Source organism: Lepisosteus platostomus, chromosome 5 (genome assembly GCF_059453375.1).
Source record: "Lepisosteus platostomus isolate fLepPlt1 chromosome 5, fLepPlt1.hap1, whole genome shotgun sequence".
Taxonomy (NCBI): Eukaryota; Metazoa; Chordata; class Actinopteri; order Semionotiformes; family Lepisosteidae; genus Lepisosteus; species Lepisosteus platostomus.
The window spans coordinates 2993543-3012260 of NC_142615.1; the positions used below are offsets into that span (position 1 = coordinate 2993543).

At 50.3% G+C, this 18718-nt stretch overlaps 1 protein-coding gene and 1 long non-coding RNA gene across 3 annotated transcripts; one reads left to right on the forward strand and one right to left on the reverse strand.

Annotated features, from left to right (window-relative positions):
- Positions 1 to 6089: 6089 nt before the first annotated feature.
- On the forward strand, positions 6090 to 16646 carry LOC148662484 (uncharacterized). 2 transcript variants are annotated; one of them, XR_015936325.1, is made up of 4 exons: positions 6090 to 6939; positions 10725 to 11257; positions 11396 to 11450; positions 14705 to 15744. XR_015936325.1 is itself a non-coding variant. In XM_088631159.1 (4 exons), exons 1-3 carry the CDS (start codon positions 11242 to 11244, stop codon positions 14988 to 14990), a joined length of 357 nt encoding a protein of 118 aa, XP_088487285.1. In that variant the 5' UTR covers positions 10471 to 11241; the 3' UTR covers position 14991; positions 16123 to 16646. The 2 variants fall into 2 exon arrangements, 1 of the variants encoding a protein (XP_088487285.1); XM_088631159.1 differs by lacking the exon at positions 6090 to 6939 and adding an exon at positions 16123 to 16646 and having other exon boundaries at positions 10471 to 11257; positions 14705 to 14991.
- LOC148662485 (uncharacterized) lies at positions 6928 to 14756 on the reverse strand. The gene is made up of 2 exons (XR_015936326.1): positions 13492 to 14756; positions 6928 to 13407 (listed from the first exon to the last, which is right to left on the reverse strand). It is a non-coding gene; the product is annotated as an uncharacterized LOC148662485 (long non-coding RNA).
- Positions 16647 to 18718: the final 2072 nt, after the last annotated feature.

Here is an 18718-nt window from a genome sequence, read left to right on the forward strand (position 1 = left end):
CCCTGCGAGACGTCGACCTGAAGCCACGCCGGACGTGTGCGCCTCCGTCGCTTCTCCAGACGCTCAGGAAGCTCTTCAGGAAGAGAGCCGGCAGAGGTCTGAAGTGGATCTCCTGGACTCCCCCCTGACCGGTCTGCTCCCAGTCCTGGCCTGGACTCTGGGATTCGCTGTGGGAGGTGAGTCTTGGATCAGGAGTCGAACCAGCTGTGATCGTTCAGACCCAGCTGTTCAGAATGCACGACGGGTACTGCAGAATTCTCCATGCATAATATGTATAATAATACTGTATAATATGTACATGGCGTGCTCCAGTGTGTTTTTTTTAATATTCCGTTGCAGGACTGCACTACCGTAGAAAACCACCGGGTGGCGCAGTGAAAGCATCTGGGCTGCACCCGGAAACACCTGGTTTCTCATCCCGGTCAGTGCTCGGCTCCGCAGGGACAGTGTCCTTCCGATTATAGAATTTGTTTATTCTTTTGACGTTTGTTACCTTCCTCTCGGGCATGAGGGTATGTTGCGTATTTAAAAATACGTGTTTGGTTCGCAAAACAAAATGACTTCGCCGGATATATATATATATTAAAAAAAATAGTTTTATAGCTGGCGATGTATGCGATATGAGGAAGTTTGGAAGAGGGTAGAGAGGAGGAGAGGGGGTAGCTGATGGGTTTCGAGATGTGGTTTTCTGTGATGCCGGCACCTAGTGTTCACAATAGGAGCTGCATTTTTTACTTGCTATCGGGCCGAATCTGATTATAGTTCTGAATGAACTCGCGGGCCGTTTCAGTAACAGTGGCGGGCTGCCGTTTGGATACCCCTGATCTAGAGAGAGTCAGAGTTTGATTTATATTTTTTTTATCATGATGAATGTATTTCACTCATACTGCACGGATGTGGCTTGAAAACCCCACGCTGTTGTTTCGCTGAGACTGACTCGACCAGCAGCGCACATGTGTGCGACTCACAATATTGGGCGATACACCGCAGAACCCCAGTTCTATTCGCCGTTGTATGAAGTTACAAAAGATACAAAATTTAAAAGAAATCTGGAATCTCGTTTTAAAATAACGAGGACTCATAAACCCTACTGTGCTTCACACCTGCGTATCGGATCATGTTTTTATGATACGGAGGGTGTAATGTAGATGGGACATTTGTGCACATTTTAATGTACAATTACTATTGGTTGAATTTAACTGATTGGGGGAAAAAAATAAAACCGTAAATGTGGCACGTGCAAGCGTTTGGGCACCCTTCGAGTTGATGAATATTTATATTTTTAAGTCTTCGAAAACCTGATTGAATTCTTATGCCTCAAATGAAGCCAGGTGAAGACAATTCAAGAGTTGAATAAATACTCTCTAGATGTTGTGCTCTCAACATGACTCTCAACAACCACGGGCTCCTCGAAGCAGCTGACAGAGGACTGGAAAATGAAGATCATGGACTCTTACAGAGCAGAAGGTGGATGTGAAGAGGTATCTAAATACTTCCGGTTTGGGATGTCCACTGTCGGGAACATCGTTCAGAACTGGGAGTTAAGGGGAACTGTTGGCAGTCAAGGCAGGATCCGGAAGACCCAGGAGCATCTCTGATAGAGCTGCTGGTAAACTGGTCAGATCCCACCGATCCCTGCAGAGCACCTGCAGAGGGGTTGAGCTGAGACTGGAGTAGTGGTCCACAAGTCCCCAGTTCAGCCCTGCTCACCGCATGGGAGAGCTGTCAGCAGGAAACCTTCCCTTCGACCTCCTCACAGTGCAGAGCCATACTTAGACGAGCCAGAAACCCTTTGGAACAGAGTGCTGTGGGCTGATGAAACAAAAATTGAACTTTTCGGCCACAACCAGAAAAGATTCACTTGGAGGAAAACAGGTGAGGCATCTGAAGAAGAGAGCAGCTTGCCAAGCGTTCAGCATGGTGGTGGATCTGTTATGCTCTGGGGTGGTGTGGCAGCCAGCGGCGCAGGGAATACAGTTAGGGAGGAGGGAAGAAAGGATTCAACTCCATCCCAGCAAATCCTGGAAGCTGATGTCCCAGAGTCAGAGAAGGAATTGAGGCTGAGAAGAGTCTGGATATTTCAGCAAGACCGCGATCCAAAACATACCTCAAAACCAACCGTGACGTTCTCACAGGAACGACAGATGAGGGTTGTGGAGTGGCCTTCACAGTCCCCAGACCTGAATGTTATTGAAAATCTGTGGGGAGATCTCCAACACGCCGTGCCTGCAAGAAGACCTGAGGCTATTTCTGAGCTGGAAGAGTGGGGAGACAACTCCTTAAGCAAGAACAGAAAGACTCCTAGATGGCTAAGAGAAATGTTTGTAAACTGTAATTTCTGCCAAAAGAGGTGTTACAAAGTACTGACTGACCACACTACTGCTCAGGCCACATTTACTGTTTTGTTTAAATAAACAGTAGGCGTGCCTTAAAACGTGCAGGAATACGTCAGGTGTATGTGATAAATCGGCTGCTTCGTGACTTCATCACCTCTCGGGAGCGCTTAACCTCAGGGCTGGGGGATCACTGCGTATCTGCGGCACGTGTAGTTTCCAGTTGTACCTCACCTCCCAGTTACCCGTGCCCAACGCACCACAGGCAGATCGCATGAAGTCCCTTCCACAGATGTGCCGAAACAACAGCGCAGGGTTTTAAAGCCACTGCAGTCTAGTGCGTGTGAAATCGGTTTCTCATGATGAACATCTGAAGTAAAATCCTCTCCTCGTTGGAACTGAAATCCGTATTGAGAGAAAACACGGACTGTTTTAACGTGTTATATAGAGTATATAGAGACCACGATGAGCCCTAATAATAAACTGTTTGTATGGGAACAAGTAGTAGGTTTATTCCTGTGCTGAAAAGAGAAGAAAGAAAACACAACGTTTCGGCCGTGGAGCCTTCTTCAGGTTTTTTTTTTGTGTTTTTTTTTGTCGATCCAGCTGAGTAATTCAGGTTTGTAAAACGGCCCAGCTTGCATTCTGAAAAGTAGAACTTGTGCTTTGACCAGGAATTGAAACTCGGACAAAATGCTTCCCGAATATCCACAAGCGAACAAATTAGTGAAATCAACGCAGATGTTTGCAAGAAAGGGGCATACAGTACCACTACCAACTCTACAGATATTTTTAGATCCATAAATTAACATCATTAAGTTCAGGAACTATTTTTATTTTCAGCTAACAATTTCTTCAGTTCCATGATTCCAATATTAATATTGCCCGTCAGGTTGACGTAGAAAACTACTAGAAACTTTTCTTTACAATAATGACAGCGAGAATTCAGAGAAAATGTTAAGATCTTGTAGCGTTTTAGAAAGTATGTAAAGTGTATATAGTTAGAACGAGCACGTCAGGTCTTCCACAATAACCAGAGTTAAAGACCTTGATGCAGAAGATGTTCATGAAGGTGGAGTTCTGTGGGGTGCTTTAGTATTTTTAGCTACCACTACCAGGTATTTATAGTCTGTATAATATATTAAATTAATAAATTAATATAGTTTTTGACGTTCAAAGATGTTATCCTTCTGTTATTTTAATTGTATGCTACCACAGTTTCCCTTTAGTTGCAAAATCCCATATTAACATTCCATATGAAGTGGATTGAAAGATGATAAACAACAGGAAACGGAATGAATGAAGCAGTCATTTCGCCAACGTCTAACGAACGCACTAGAAGAGTCACCTGTCGATCGTCTGTGGCCAGTGAATCATACACACTGCCACGCTGAGGTACGGAGAACTAACTCTCTGTGACTGGCTGCGTCTCTCAGTGCTCCAGTGGGCAGTGGATCGGTGAGGATTGTGTGTGGGTCTGTGTGCCTGGGCTCACGTGTTCATCTGTGGACGGGTGTTTCAGAATGTCCTGCCGGTGTGAACGAGTTGGTGTTTTTCTCTGGGTGCCCCTGCGAGACATCGACCTGAAGCCACGCCGGACGTGTGCGCCTCTGTCGCTTCTCCAGACGCTCAGGAGCTCTTCAGGAAGAGAGCCGGCAGAGGTCTGAAGTGGATCTCCTGGACTCCCCCCTGACCGGTCTGCTCCCAGTCCTGGCCTGGACTCTGGGATTCGCTGTGGGAGGTGAGTCTTGGATCAGGAGTCGAGCCCTGGTCCCCGTCGCTGGGAGATGCACAGGGATCGTCCTGCACCAGTAACCCCACCTGGGAGACCCAGGGATCGTCCTGCACCAGTAACCCCACCTGGGAGACCCAGCGATCGTCCTGCACCAGTAACCCCACCTGGGAGACACAGCGATCGTTCTGCACCAGCAACCCCACCTGGGAGACACAGCGATCATTCTGCACCAGTAACCCCACCTGGGAGACACAGGGATCGTTCTGCACCAGTAACCCCACCTGGGAGACCCAGTGATCGTCCTGCACCAGTAACCCCACCTGGGAGACCCAGCGATCGTCCTGCACCAGTAACCCCACCTGGGAGACACAGCGATCGTTCTGCACCAGCAACCCCACCTGGGAGACACAGCGATCGTTCTGCACCAGCAACCCCACCTGGGAGACACAGCGATCGTTCTGCACCAGTAACCCCACCTGGGAGACACAGGGATCATTCTGCACCAGTAACCCCACCCGGGAGACACAGGGATCATTCTGCACCAGTAACCCCACCCGGGAGACACAGGGATCGTTCTGCACCAGCAACCCCACCTGGGAGACACAGTGATCATTCTGCACCAGTAACCCCACCTGGGAGACGCACAGGGATCGTTCTGCACCAGTAACCTCACCTGGGAGACGCACAGGGATCGTTCTGCACCAGTAACCCCACCTGGGAGACGCACAGGGATTGTTCTGCACCAGTAACCCCACCTGGGTGACGCACAGGGATCGTTCTGCACCAGTAACCCCACCTGGGTGACGCACAGGGATCGTTCTGCACCAGTAACCCCACCTGGGTGACGCACAGGGATCGTTCTGCACCAGTAACCCCACCTGGGTGACGCACAGGGATCGTTCTGCACCAGTAACCCCACCTGGGAGACACAGGGATCGTTCTGCACCAGTAACCCCACCTGGGAGATGCACAGGGATCGTTCTGCACCAGTAACCCCACCTGGGAGACGCACAGGGATTGTTCTGCACACAGATCAGGGGAGGAGAGAGAAACTGCTGCTCCAGGAGGATTATGGGGAATTTTCAGAGGACAGACTGTACCAGACCACAGTGGGATGTGGTGTGGCTCTTCAGGAGACACGACGCTGGGAAGTCTGTGATCCTGGAGTCTTGTCTCTGGGAGTGAGGTGGGAGAGATGTCGCCGGACTCCTCTCTGCTGATACATGGCGTCCAGACGTGGGACAGTGTCGTCTGCTGGTGCTCCCAGTCCAGCACTACTGTGGAGCTTTTGAAGAAGATGAAATCAGATTTTCACATTCGTATTCATGATGTGTGTGTTTTGTTCCCCAGTGAGCTCAGACCAGGCGGCAGAGGAACCGAGGGGCTTCAGCATCCTCGCCTGTGGGCCAGCAGTGACAAGCATAGCCAGCATAGCCAGCAGCCATATCACCCTGCAACTCACAACTGGCAACCCACTGAAGCTAAGCAGGTGTGAGCCTGGTCAGTACCTGGATGGGAGACCTCCTGGGAAAAACTAGGTTGCTGCTGGAAGAGGTGTTAGTGGGGCCAGCAGGGGGCGCTCACCCTGTGGTCCATGTGGGTCCTAATGCCCCAGTATAGTGATGGGGACACTATACTGTAAACAGGCGCCGTCCTTCGGATGAGACGTAAAAACCGAGGTCCTGACTCTCTGTGGTCATTAAAAATCCCAGGGCGCTTCTCGAAAAGAGTAGGGGTGTAACCCCGGTGTCCTGGCCAAATTTCCAATTGGCCCTTACCAATCATGGCCTCCTAATACTCCCCCTCTATGAATTGGCTACATTACTCTGCTCTCCTCCCCACTGATAGCTGATGTGTGGTGAGCGTTCTGGCGCACTATGGCTGCCGTCGCATCATCCAGGTGGATGCTACACATTGGTGGTGGTGGAGGGGAGTCCCCATTACCTGTAAAGCGCTTTGAGTGGAGTGTCCAGAAAAGCGCTATATAAGTGTAAGCAATTATTATTATTATTATTAACAGTAAGTTCGTGTGAAGGACTGTGCAGGAGGCTGCCTGCAGGGCGGCGCTGTTGACTTGTTCCCACTCTGCAGAGCACCGACATGAACCCAGCAGCTGTTTCACCCTGCAGCTCCCAGCTGGCAACAGACTGCAGGTGTGAGCCTGGCCAGTACCTGGAGGGGAGACTCCTGGGAGGAGAGCTGAGTCTACTGCTGGGAGAGGTGTGAGTGGGGCCAGCAGGGGGCGCTCTCACCCTGCGGTCTGTGTGGGTCCTGATGCCCCAGTATAGTGACGGGGGACACTGGACTGTAAACAGGCGCCGTCCTTCGGATGAGACGTCAAACCGAGGTCCTGACTCCCTGTGCTCATTAACAATCCCAGGGTGTCTCTCGAGAAGAGTAGGGGTGTTACCCCGGTGTCCTGGCCTGATTCCCCCCCTGGTCTTGATCCATCATGGCCTCCTAATCACCCCCCCCTTTCTGAACTGACTCCATCCCTCTGCTCTCCTCCCCACTGAGAGCTGCTGTGTGGGGGGAGCGGACTGGAGCATCGTCCAGGTGGGGGCTGCACACTGGGGGGGGGGCTGGAGGGGATCCCCCTGACCTGTGAAGAGCTCTGAGGGGAGGGTCCAGCCAGGCGCTATAGAAGTGTGAGGATTATGATTGTTTTTATTCGTGCTCACAGGCCGTGTGGAGACGGTGGCTGGAGGGGAGAGCCCAGCGCCTGGACACCCTGAGGTGTCAGAACCCGCCGTTCACAGTGCAGGCCGTAAGTACTTGGACAGAGACGCGCTTTTTGTTGTTTTGGCTCTGTGCTCCAGCACACTGGACTGGATTTGAAATGAAGCGACGACTGTGAAGTTACAGCACAGGGTGCGAGCTTTAATCCGAGGGTATTTCCGTCTATAGTGGGTGAACCATACAGGAGTCGCAGCCCTTTTTATACATGGCCCCCCTCGTTTCAGGGGACCAGAAGAAACTGGACACATTACCATCAGCTTAAATAAAATCGTCATGTTGAGGACTTGGTCGCAGATCCTCTGCAGTGGAGGGCTGCCTGAAGTCTGCGAGCCACAGACGTCACCAGACGCTGGGCGTCTTCCCTGGAGGTGCTCTGCCAGCCTGTCCTTCGGCCGTTTCCAGTTCCTGCTGGTGTCGGGGGGCCTCTTGCCTTCAGTCTTGTTCCCACAGACGCAGCTCCTGCAGGAGGACCTCGGCCCCAGCGGACAGGGAGAGGGCAGGGAGGCTGTGGGACCTCCGGGAAGCTCCGGGACAGGTGGGCAGGGAATGGGAATGTGGGAGCTGCCCCCCGTGTTTGGAAACAGGGCCAGGCAGCCAGGGGTGAAGTGGGGGTATCACTGTACCAGGACTGGAGAGGGCGCCCCCAGACCTGCAGTTAGAGGACAAGGGGCTGTGCTTGACTGGTCAGCACAGGAGGGGACAGGGGACCCCATCAGCACCGCAGGGCACGAGGCGCCAGGCAGGTGAGGGCAGACCAGGTGAGTCTCTCCTTCGCTGGCTGTCCCTCGCTGGTCTGTGGTTGGTCTCGTCAGTCCGGTGTCAAACCCAGGACTGGAGTCCAGAACCATACTGGTGAGGGGAGCGCTGGTAGTATTTTATCACTGTTGATATCGCTACTTGATGAAGCATGGTTATTGTTTTATTAACAGTAAGTAACTATTAGTAGATAGTTATGATATTAGCAGCTCTAGCATTGATGCAGTCGTGTTATTTTCAGCTGCAGGACTGGTATTGTTAATATACAGTAAGTAGGAGCAGTCGTACCCAAAGTAACTTTGTTCTTATCGGTACTAAATATGTGCAAACCACCATCAGGAGTGTAAGAGAGCATTCGGACGTCTCTGCTTTGTCAGCTGTGAAAGAATCGACACAGCTCCTCTGTGCCGAGTGATGATGTAGTTATTCTCAGTTGTAATAGTTATCGTACAGTTTAAATCGTTGTGGCCATTTTCTCTCTCAAAAATGTGAGCAACCTCACATTCTTTAATAGACGAGTGAAGATGGGGTTCAGTCTCAGACAACAAGGCGCAGAGAGGAGTCAGAGGCAGACTGCGGTCTTCGGGCTCAGGAGACAGTTGAGCTGTGCACAGTGGCTGACAGTGGTGTAGGAGCCAAGAGATTCGAGCCTGAAGTGTCCGTCAAGCCAAGCTGTATTGTAGGCGTACAAGGGACCACACATTTCAGGCTTGTTGTTGTATTGCTCAGAGGGGACGTGGCTCTACATCGCTTATATATACATGTTTCTCTACACCCTCCCCCTCCTGTCTTTGAGGTAGCTTTCTCAGGACACTCCAGGACTCGGGAAGCACTTTAAACACTCCTGCCTTATCAGGGAGTTTGGTATAAACATTCCCTCACCATCGGGGAGTTCGGTACAGAGGATGGCAGTTCAGTCCAGGGAGGGAGGAGCGTCTGAGCTCAAGCCAGCGTGGAGGTTAGTTTAGCATGTGAATGTGCTCCTACACCACTACACACACGTGTAAGCCGAAACTGTACTGTCCCCTCGATAGCCCAGTAAAACTGTACCGGTCGTAATAATATTTAATATTTATTAACCATACTATTTTTGCACTGTTCCAAGAATGACCTTACACTGTTTCTGTCCTGTTGTATTTTCTCTGTCTGCGGAATTTTGCACAGTTTTGATGACTTTATAACATGTTATTACATGTTACCGTTATTGCTATTGTGTTACTGTCTATTGTCTTATCTTCTGTCCTATTTATATACTGCACCTGAGTGACTCATGAGAAACACTTTTCATTATACTATGCACCTGTGTAAGTTTAATGACAAAGTTGAATTGAATTGAATACGGCAGGAGTTCACAGCTCCTGTCACTATATGGGTACAGAGTAACACAGATACTGCTAGCAGACTCCATCGGTGGGAAGACAGGTATGGATGGGGAGTTGTGATAGACATCGGACACTCTCTAGTAACTCTTTTCCCTAATTTTCCAGGAAGCCCAGAGTCTGACAGTGAAAAGTCAGGTGTGGATCGGGAGTTGTGATAGACGTGGGATACTTTCTTTTCCTTTATTTTCCAGGATATTCCAGTGGCTGACAGTGGGAAGACAGGTATGGATCGGGAGTTGTGCTAGAGATTGGATACTCTCTCCCAACTTTCTTTTCCCTGATTTTCCAGGATATTCCAGTGGGAAGACAGGTATGGATGGGGAGTTGAGATAGAGGTAAGATACTCTTTCCTAACTTTCTTTTCCTTTATTTTCCAGGATATTCCATTGGCTGACAGTAGGAAGACAGATCTGAATGGGGAGTTGAGGTAGAGGTGGGATACTCTCTCCCAACTTTTCCCTGATTTCCCAGGAAGTCCCGAGGCTGACAGTGAAAAGACTGATATGAAGGGACAGTTTGGATTGAGGCAGGACACTGTCTCCTGTCTTTATTTCTTCCTCTTTGTGTCAGTCTCTGTGGTGTCTCTCTCAGTCCAGCAGCCTGTGGGCTGGGACACCCCTCAGTTTCACAGTGCTTACCTGGGCTTAGTACCTGTAGGTTGCAGGTTTGATTCCTGAGGGGGGGGACACAGCTCACTGTGCTCAGATACTCTTCTGATATAATGGTCCTCATCGAGGATGTACTGTAGAGAGTGTGGTGTTGACAGTGGTGTGCAGAATTTTCACAAGTACTGTACCTGAACACTCACACTGACACACCTGTGTGCTGAGCCGTCACCTGGACTGTGCTTTAGTATTTGAACAAGCGCTGAACTCTCATCTCTTTTGAGCTTTTATACTCAAACCTGTGTACTGAACTCACATGTACTGCAGTGTAATACTCAAACACATCTGTGTACTGAACTCTCGACTGGACTGTTCTTTAATCCTCCATGTGCTGAGCTCTCACCTGTACTGTGCCGTAATAGTGACACACTGACACACCTGTGTGCTGAGCTCTCACCTGTACTGTTCTTTAGTATTAAACTCTCACCTCTATTGAGCTTTAAACTCAAACCTGTGTGCTGAACGTTTGCCTGTACTGCGTTGTTATACTCAACAGTGGTGTGCTGAATTCTCACAAATACTGTACCTTAATACTCTGTCCGCCATACACTGACACACAAGTCTACTGAATTCTCACCTGTACTGAGCTTTAATACTCACACTGACACACGTGTAATGAATTCTGCTGTTGACTGTTGTTATACTGAAACCTGTGTACTGATCTCTCACCGGTACTGCACTGTAATACTCAAGGACACATCTGTGTACTGTATTGTTGACTGTACTGTGCTGTAATAGTGACACACCGACACACCTGTGTGCTGAACTCACCTGTACTTTAATACACCAACACACCTGTGTACTGAAATCTTGACTGTACTGTGCTTTAGTATTGAACTCTCACCTCTGTTGAGCTTTAAAACTCAAACCTGTGTGCTGAACGTTTGCCTGTACTGCGTTGTTATACTCAACAGTGGTGTGCTGAATTCTCACAAATACTGTATCTACAATACACTGACACACCAGTCGACTGAATTCTCAACTGTACTGTGCTGTAACTTTACCCTAATTTTCCAGGAAGTCCAGAGGCTAACAGTGGGAAGAGAGGTATGGATCGGGAGTTGAGATAGAGGTGGGATACTCTCTCCTAACTTTCTTTTCCCTGATTTTCCAGGATATTCCAGAGGCTGACAGTGGGAAGACGGGTATAGATTGGGAGTTGTGCTAGAGATCGGATACTCTCTCCTTTCTTTTCCCTGATTTTCCAGGATATTCTAGTGGGTGATAGTGGGAAGACAAGTATGGATCGGGAGATGGATAGACATGGGATACTCTCTCCTAACTTTCTTTTCCCTGATTTTCCAGGATATTCCAGTGGCTGACAGTAGGAAGACAGGTATGAATGGGAAGTTGAGATAGAGGTGGGATACTCTCTCCTTTCTTTTCCCTGATTTTCTGGAAGGACTAGAGGCTGACAGTGGGAAGCCAGGTATGGATTGGGAGTTGGGCTAGAGATCGGATACTCTCTCCTAATTTTCTTTTCCTTTATTTTCCAGGATATTCCAGTGGCTGACTGTGGGAAGACAGGTGTGGATTGGGAGTTGTGATAGAGGTGGGATACTCTTTCCTAACTTTCTTTTCCCTGATTTTCCAGGATATTCCAGTGGCCGACAGTGGGAAGACGGGTCTGGATGGATTGTGAAAGAGGTGAGAAGATCTCTCCAGACTTTATTTTCCCTCTTTTTCCAGGATTCAGAGTCTTAACAGTGGGAAGATGGGTATGGATCAGGACATGTGATAGAGCTGGGAAGTTCTCTTCCAACCCTCTTTTCCCTTGTTTTCCAGGATGTCCAGATGTTGAGAGAGGGAAGACAGGTGTGGATGAGGAGTTTGGATTGAGGTAGGAGACCCTCCTGTCCTCTCCTTGATTTCTTTCCCTTTGCTTGTCTCTGTGGAGTCTCTCTCTCTCAGTCCAGCTGCCTGTGGACTGGGACACCACTCAGTTTCACAGTGCTTACCTGGGCTTAGTAACTGTAGGTTGCAGGTTTGATTCCTGAGGAAGGGGACACAGCTCACTGTGCTCAGATACTGTTCTGATATAATGGTCCTCATCGAGGCTGTACTTTAGAGAGTGTGGTGTTGACAGTGGTGTGCAGAATTCTCACAAATACTGTACCTGAACACTCACACTGACACACCTGTGTGCTGAGCCGTCACCTGGACTGTGCTTTAGTATTTGAACAAGTGCTGAACTCTCATCTCTTTTGAGCTTTTATACTCAAACCTGTGTACTGAACTCACATGTACTGCAGTGTAATACTCAAACACATCTGTGTACTGAGCTCTCGACTGGACTGTTCTTTAATCCTCCATGTGCTGAGCTCTCACCTGTACTGTGCCGTAATAGTGACACACTGACACACCTGTGTGCTGAGCTCTCACCTGTACTGTGCTTTAGTATTAAACTCTCACCTCTATTGAGCTTTAAAACTCAAACCTGTGTGCTGAACGTTTGCCTGTACTGCGTTGTTATACTCAACAGTGGTGTGCTGAATTCTCACAAATACTGTATCTACAATACACTGACACACCAGTCTACTGAATTCTCAACTGTACTGAGCTTTAATACTAACACTGACACACGTGTAATGAACTCTGCTGTTGACTGTTGTTATACTGAAACCTGTATACTGATCTCTCACCGGTACTGCGCTGTAATACTCAAGGACACTTCTGCGTACTGAATTCTTGACTGTACTGCACTTTAATAATCAGTGACAGATCAGCTGAAGTCTCACTTGTACTGTGCTGTAATAGTGATGCACCTGTGCACTGAACTCACCAGTGCTGTACTATAATACACCAACACATCTGTTCTGTATCTGTTAAGCCCTGACTGTAATGGGCTTTAATACTCAAACCCTTGTACTGAACCCACCTGCACTGTAGTATAATACTCAAACTCGTGTGTACTGAAATCTCAACTGGACTGACCTTTAATCAATGACAGATCGTTGTGCCCAACTCTCACCTGTACTGTAGCAGCGATACTGACACACCTGTGTGCAGAAGTCTCACCTGTATCTGTGCTTTAATATTCAGTGACACCCTTGTGTGAGAAACTTCCTTGTACTGTTGTAATACTCCAACCTGGGTGCTTAACTCTTGACTATACTGTGCTTTAGTACTTGAAAACTGGGTGCTGAGCTCTTGCCTGCTCTGTGCTTTACTAACCCACAACAGATGAGCTGACAGATCATCTCAAGTCTCAACTGTACTGTGCCATAGAAGTGACCCCCTGACACACCTGTGTGCTGAAGTCTCTTCGGTACTGTGCTTTAGTACTCAAACCTGTGTATTGAACCCGCCTGCGCTGAACTTTAACACTCAAACACACCTGTGTACTGAAGTCTTGACTGTGATCTGTTTTATTAATCAAAGACAGACTATTGTGTTGAACTCTCACCTGTACTGTGCTGTAATAGAACAGCCTTTACTTTAATACTTAGATCTGTGTCCTGAAGTATTACCTGTACTGTAGTATAACACTCAAACACACCTGTGTCCTGCAATCTTGACTGGACTGCTCTTTAGTAGTCATGACAGACCACTGGGCTGAGCTCTGAGCTGTACTGTGCTTTAATAGTGACGCACTGAGACACCCATGTGTTGAACCTCTGCCTTTACTGTGCTTTACTGCCTTTACAAACCAGGGTGCGTAATTCCTGCCTGTACTGTGCTGTAATGCACAGTGACACTCCTGCATAAAGAACTCTCACCCCTTACTCTTGTAATACTCAAACCTGTGTAGTGAATTCTTGCCTGTACTGTGCTGTAATATTTACACACTGACTCTCCTCTGTACTGAACTCTCGTCTTGTGTGCCGATACTCAAACCTGTGTACTATAATTTTTGCTGTAATATCTACACCCTGACAAACCTCTGTGCTGAACTCTGTTCTGTTTTGTTTTAATACTCAAACCTGTCTGCTGAACCCACCTGTACCGTAATACTCAAACACATCTGTGTTCTGAAATCTCGACTGTAATGTGCTTTAATAATCACTGACTGATCTTTGTGCTGAAGTCTCACCTGTATTGTGCTGTAATACTGACACTTGTGTGCTGAACTGTTTTGTACTGTTTTATATTCAAACCTGTGTATAGAATTTTTGCTGTAATATCTACACACTGACACACCTGTGTGCTGAACTCTGTTCTGTTTTGTGTTTTAATACTCAAACCTGTGTCCTGAACCCACCTGTACTGTAATACTCAAACACATCTGTGTACTGAAATCTTGTCTGTATTGTGCTTTAATAATCAGTGACAGATTTTTGTACTGAAGTCTCAGTTGTACTGTACTGTAATAGTGACACTGTCCCACCTGTGTGCTGAACCTTACCTGTATTGTACTGTAATACTGAAATCTTGACTGTAATGCTCTGTACTAATCAATGACTGATCATTGTGTTGAAGAAACTGTACTGTAATAGTCATACACCTGTGCTTTACTATGGAGTGACACTGCTCGCTGAAGAACTCTCACCCCTTACTCTTGTAATACTCCAACTTGTGTATGAATTTTTGCCTGTACGGGGTTGTGATATTTGCACACTGACACACTCCTGTGCTGAACTCTCCTCTGTATATTTTTAATACTCCAACCTGTACTGTACTGTAATACTGAAACACATCTGTCCTGAAATTGTGACTGTAATGTGCTGTACTAATTGATGACAGCTCATTGTGTTGAAATGTCACCTATCCTGTAATGATGACACTGACAGCTGTGTGCTGAACTTTTTGTACTGTAATACTCCACCCCTCTGTGTACTGAGATCTCGACTATACTTTAGGAGTCAGTGACTAACATTGGGCCAAAGTCTCACCTGTCCTGTCCTGTAATATTGACACAACTGTGTGCTGAACTTCTGTCTGTACTGTGCTTTACTACTCAGTGATACTGTGAAAAACTCCTTCCTCTACCCTTGTTATACTCAGACCTGTGTATGAATTGACCGTTACTGTGCTGTGCTATTTACACTGTTGTATCAGACCTGCCTGTTTCCTGAATGACCTGCTCTCCTCTGGGGTAGGGTTAGTGAATCCCCTGTGTCTGTGAGTTAATCCTCCTCTGTCTCTGTGCTCCAGGACAGAGCTGCTGTTCTTGGTGTCTCTGTGGAGAAGCAGCCTGTGGGGACCAGGAGCTGCGTACAACCACACCGAGTGCGAGAGGCACATGCGTTTGGAGCACAGCAGCACCTCCTGCGCTGTGAGGACAGTGAGAGAGAGAGAGACCACTGCGCTGTCGCCTGGCCGCTGTCACTCAGGCCAGAGTCTGAGCTGCACCTGTGAGCCGATAAAGAGCAAAGCGCTGGACTCTGTCACCTGGGATCCCACCACCCTGCCTGGAGAGGATGAGTCTCCATTTGCCTGAGGTCTGCGGCCTTCTGCTCTGCTGTTGGTATAACCTCCTGGCAGCTTGTCTTGGTTTAAGAGTGTTGTTTGTTTGTTTGTTTTTTTTATCATTTTCCCCGTGACTGGTGTCCCTGTTTCAGGTTTAATTTTCTCAAGAAGGGGTGTGGTGGGGGTGGGAGGGGTGGTGCAGTACTGGCCTTTCTCCACCAGAGGGCAGGGTGGGAGATCCTCTCCTTGTGCTGCAGGGGCTGTACCCCATTACCAATACCCTGTCCTTCTGCCATAGCACTTCTCTACACCCTCCATGAGCAGCTGGAGCTGGGGTCTGTCTCCTCTGTTTATCAGTGTCCCCTCTTCCTATAAGGGAGGGTGAGTATCTCCCCCCCCAGCAGTAGCACTGGCTGTCCCAGGAGTCCCCTCCAGGTAAGGGCCAGGCTCACACCTGTGGGGTTGCAGTCCAGCTCCTCTTCATTTATATCTCCTAGTGGGGTTCAGTCTCCACCCTCTGGGCCTTCCTCACTGGAGCTGGCCTGTGGCAGGGCCACATGAACTACATTTCCCATCATGCCATGGGGGGGAGACCAGGGGCCAATGGGCTGCCTCCCCTGGGTTAATGAGGCTCAGCTGCTGTATATAAGGAGGCTGCCAGCTCTCAGCTCCTGCAGAGGGCTGGAGTGGGGAGGCAGTAGTAGATGGCTTGTTTTGGGGAAGGAAACATCTTCCCTGCAGGGAAACTGGCAGCAGCTGTAAGAAAGGAAGAGAATGGGGGTGGGGACAAGTGGGGTGGTTCTCCCTGATTCAGGAGCCGTCCTGCTGGGGTCCAGATTTGATTTCTCTTCCTTATTCAGAGCTCTCCAGGGGGAGCAGGATCTGTGTTCCTGCTGCTTGATGGACCACTAGGGAGGGGGGCTCTGGTGTGAACTGCAGGGCCAGTGTCTCTTTCCTCTCCCAGGAGGCTCAGCAGGAGCCCTCATAAACCTCCAGAACTAGACTGGGCAGGGGCCCTTATTTCTTCCTGGGCTTGTTTGTCAGGGACCTGGCGTGGACGTGTACTGGTGCCCCCCTATCACTTGACACCCCTCCTACTTAGACCCTTAGCAACAGGGATCAGCCAGAGACTCATCACTGTTTTTTCTCCCCATCTTTTTTAGCTGGGAGGGGTCGAGGTTCTCCAGTGCAGGAGGCCCAGCGGGGCAGCTCTGGGCACAAACACTCACAGCCACAAGGTAAGGGATCGCAGTGCTCTTTATTCACAGCGAGGGACACAGCAGGCCAGAAACCACAAGACAGACCCTCGCTCTTACCTGGAGCCACCACCAGCTTCAAACCAGGCCTGTGGCAAGAAAGCCAGCACTCCCAGTTCAGACCTCCTCCTCTTCCAACACAGCAACAGCAGCAGAGCTCTGAAGCTCCTCTCTCCTGCTCTGCTCAGCACAACCACTCTCTTCCCCAGCCAAGGCCGGACTGAAGGGCTCTGCTGCCTGCTTTTTAAATGTCTCCTGACCAATGGGCTTCCACCAGTTAGCCAGGTAATTGTGCTTCGGCACGGCCTGCTGGGAAATGGAGTCGACATCTTGCTGCCCCTCACAGCGTCCAGAGCGAGTGGCACAGAAGCTGTTCCTGAAGTAGCTGAGCCCGTCGGCGAGGGAAATAAATCCAATTCAAATAAAAAAGAGCAAGTAGTCTTCTGGGATGAGTAAAATAATCATTGTTAACGTTTGTGAGAATTCAATGTAAAACATTTGTCCCGTGGAGGATTTGAACCTACAGGCTGGAGGGGAGCAGGCGAGAGCTCTTCCACAGAGCCACCGTGTCTCTCTGCAGGCTGGGGCTCCTGTGGGCTCTTGCTCTTCCCGGCTCAGGGTTCCAGACTGAGCAGTAAAAGGCAGAGCGATGGCTCCTCTCAGGGCAGGAGTAGGTGGAGGAGTGGAGATGGTGCTGTGCTCATGACTGGGAGGTTGTGAGTTCAAATCCCAGGTGGGACCTGAGGTTGGTAAGAAAAGTACATGATCTCGGTGTCTCTATTTATCAACATGTCTCTGTTTTCAAGAATTAAATTGAATAAAACAAGCAGCTAGTTTCTCCCTGGATTTGAACCCACAACCTCTCTGGTACAGAGGCAGAGCTCTTCCACTGAGCCACCATGTCTCTGTTGGGCTGGGGCTCCTGTGGGCTCTTGGTCTTCTTCCCAGGTCAGGGCTGAAACGGAGGGATAAGAGCCGGACCGAATCCCTCTCCCCTCGGGCCTGGAGCAGGTGGAGGAGTGGAGACGGTGCTGCGCTCATGACCAGGAGGTTGTGGGTTCAAGTCCTGGCTGATCCCTGGTAAGTAAACCAAGGTGAGTATCGGAGGTGAGTATGTGGGCAGGATGATGGGGAGGGGCTATTACTGGGGGGTAGTGGGGGGGTGGAGGAGGCAGAGCAGGGCCAGGAACAGGTAGTGGGGTGGGCTAGAAAGGGAGGGGTGGAGGAGGCAGAGCAGGGCTAGGGGGAGAGGCAGGTAGTGGGGTGGGCTAGGTAGGGCAGTTACTGGGTTAGATTAGAGGGGAGGAGGAGTGGGCTAGGGGGAGCTGTAAGGTAGAGTAGGGCTAGGTTAGACGGGGTAGTGGTGGGGTGGAGGAGGCAGGGCTAGGGTAGTGGTGGAGGTGAAGGTGAGAGGAGGAGTGGCGGGTGGCGAGAGGAGTGGTGGGTGGCCCGGGCCCGAGGAGTGGTGGGTGGCCCGGGCCCGAGGAGTGGCGGGAGAGGCGGGTGGCCCGGGCCCGAGGAGAGGAGTGGCGGGAGGAGAGGGGTGGCAGGTGGCCCGGGCCCGAGGAGTGGCAAGAGGAGTTGGGAGGGGGGCCCAGGCCAAGGTGGGGGGGTGGAGGCAGGGCTAGGAGGAGATGGGAGATGGGAGATGGGAGAGGGGGGGGGCCAGGCCCCTCAACTTTTGCTTTGCTATCCCCATGTAGTCTTAGACTCACTGGGGAGGGGGCCTCCCTTCTCTGAGACTACATGGGGATAGCAAAGCAAAAGTTGAGGGGCCTGGCCCCCCCCCCCCTCTCCCATCTCCCATCTCCCCCTAGCCCTGCCTCCACCCCCCCACCTTGGCCCCCCTCCCAACTCCTCTCGCCACCCACCTCTCCTCACCCACCACCCCTCGGGCCCGGGCCACCCGCCTCTCCTCTCCTCTCGCCACCCACCACCCCTCGGGCCTGGGCCACCCGCCTCTCCTCTCCTCTCCTCTCGCCACCCGCCACCCACCACCCCTCGGGCCCGGGCCACCCGCCTCTCCTCTCGCCACCCGCCACTCCTCCTCTCCTCTCCTCTCACCTTCACCTCCACCACTACCACTACCCTAGCCCTGCCTCCTCCACCCCACCACTACCCCGTCTAACCTAGCCCTACTCTACTCTACCCTACCCTACAGCTCCCCCTAGCCCACTCCTCCTCCCCTCTAATCTAACCCAGCAACTGCCCTACCTAGCCCACCCCACTACCTGCCTCTCCCCCTAGCCCTGCCCTGCCTAGCCCACCCCACTACCTGTTCCTGGCCCTGCCTCCTCCACCCCCCCACTACCCCCCAGTAATAGCCCCTCCCCATCATCCTGCCCACATACTCACCTCGGTTTACTTACCAGGGATCAGCCAGGACTTGAACCCACAACCTCCTGGTCATGAGCGCAGCACCGTCTCCACTCCTCCACCTGCTCCAGGCCCAAGGGGAGAGGGATTCGGTCCGGCTCTTATCCCTCCGTTTCAGCCCTGAACT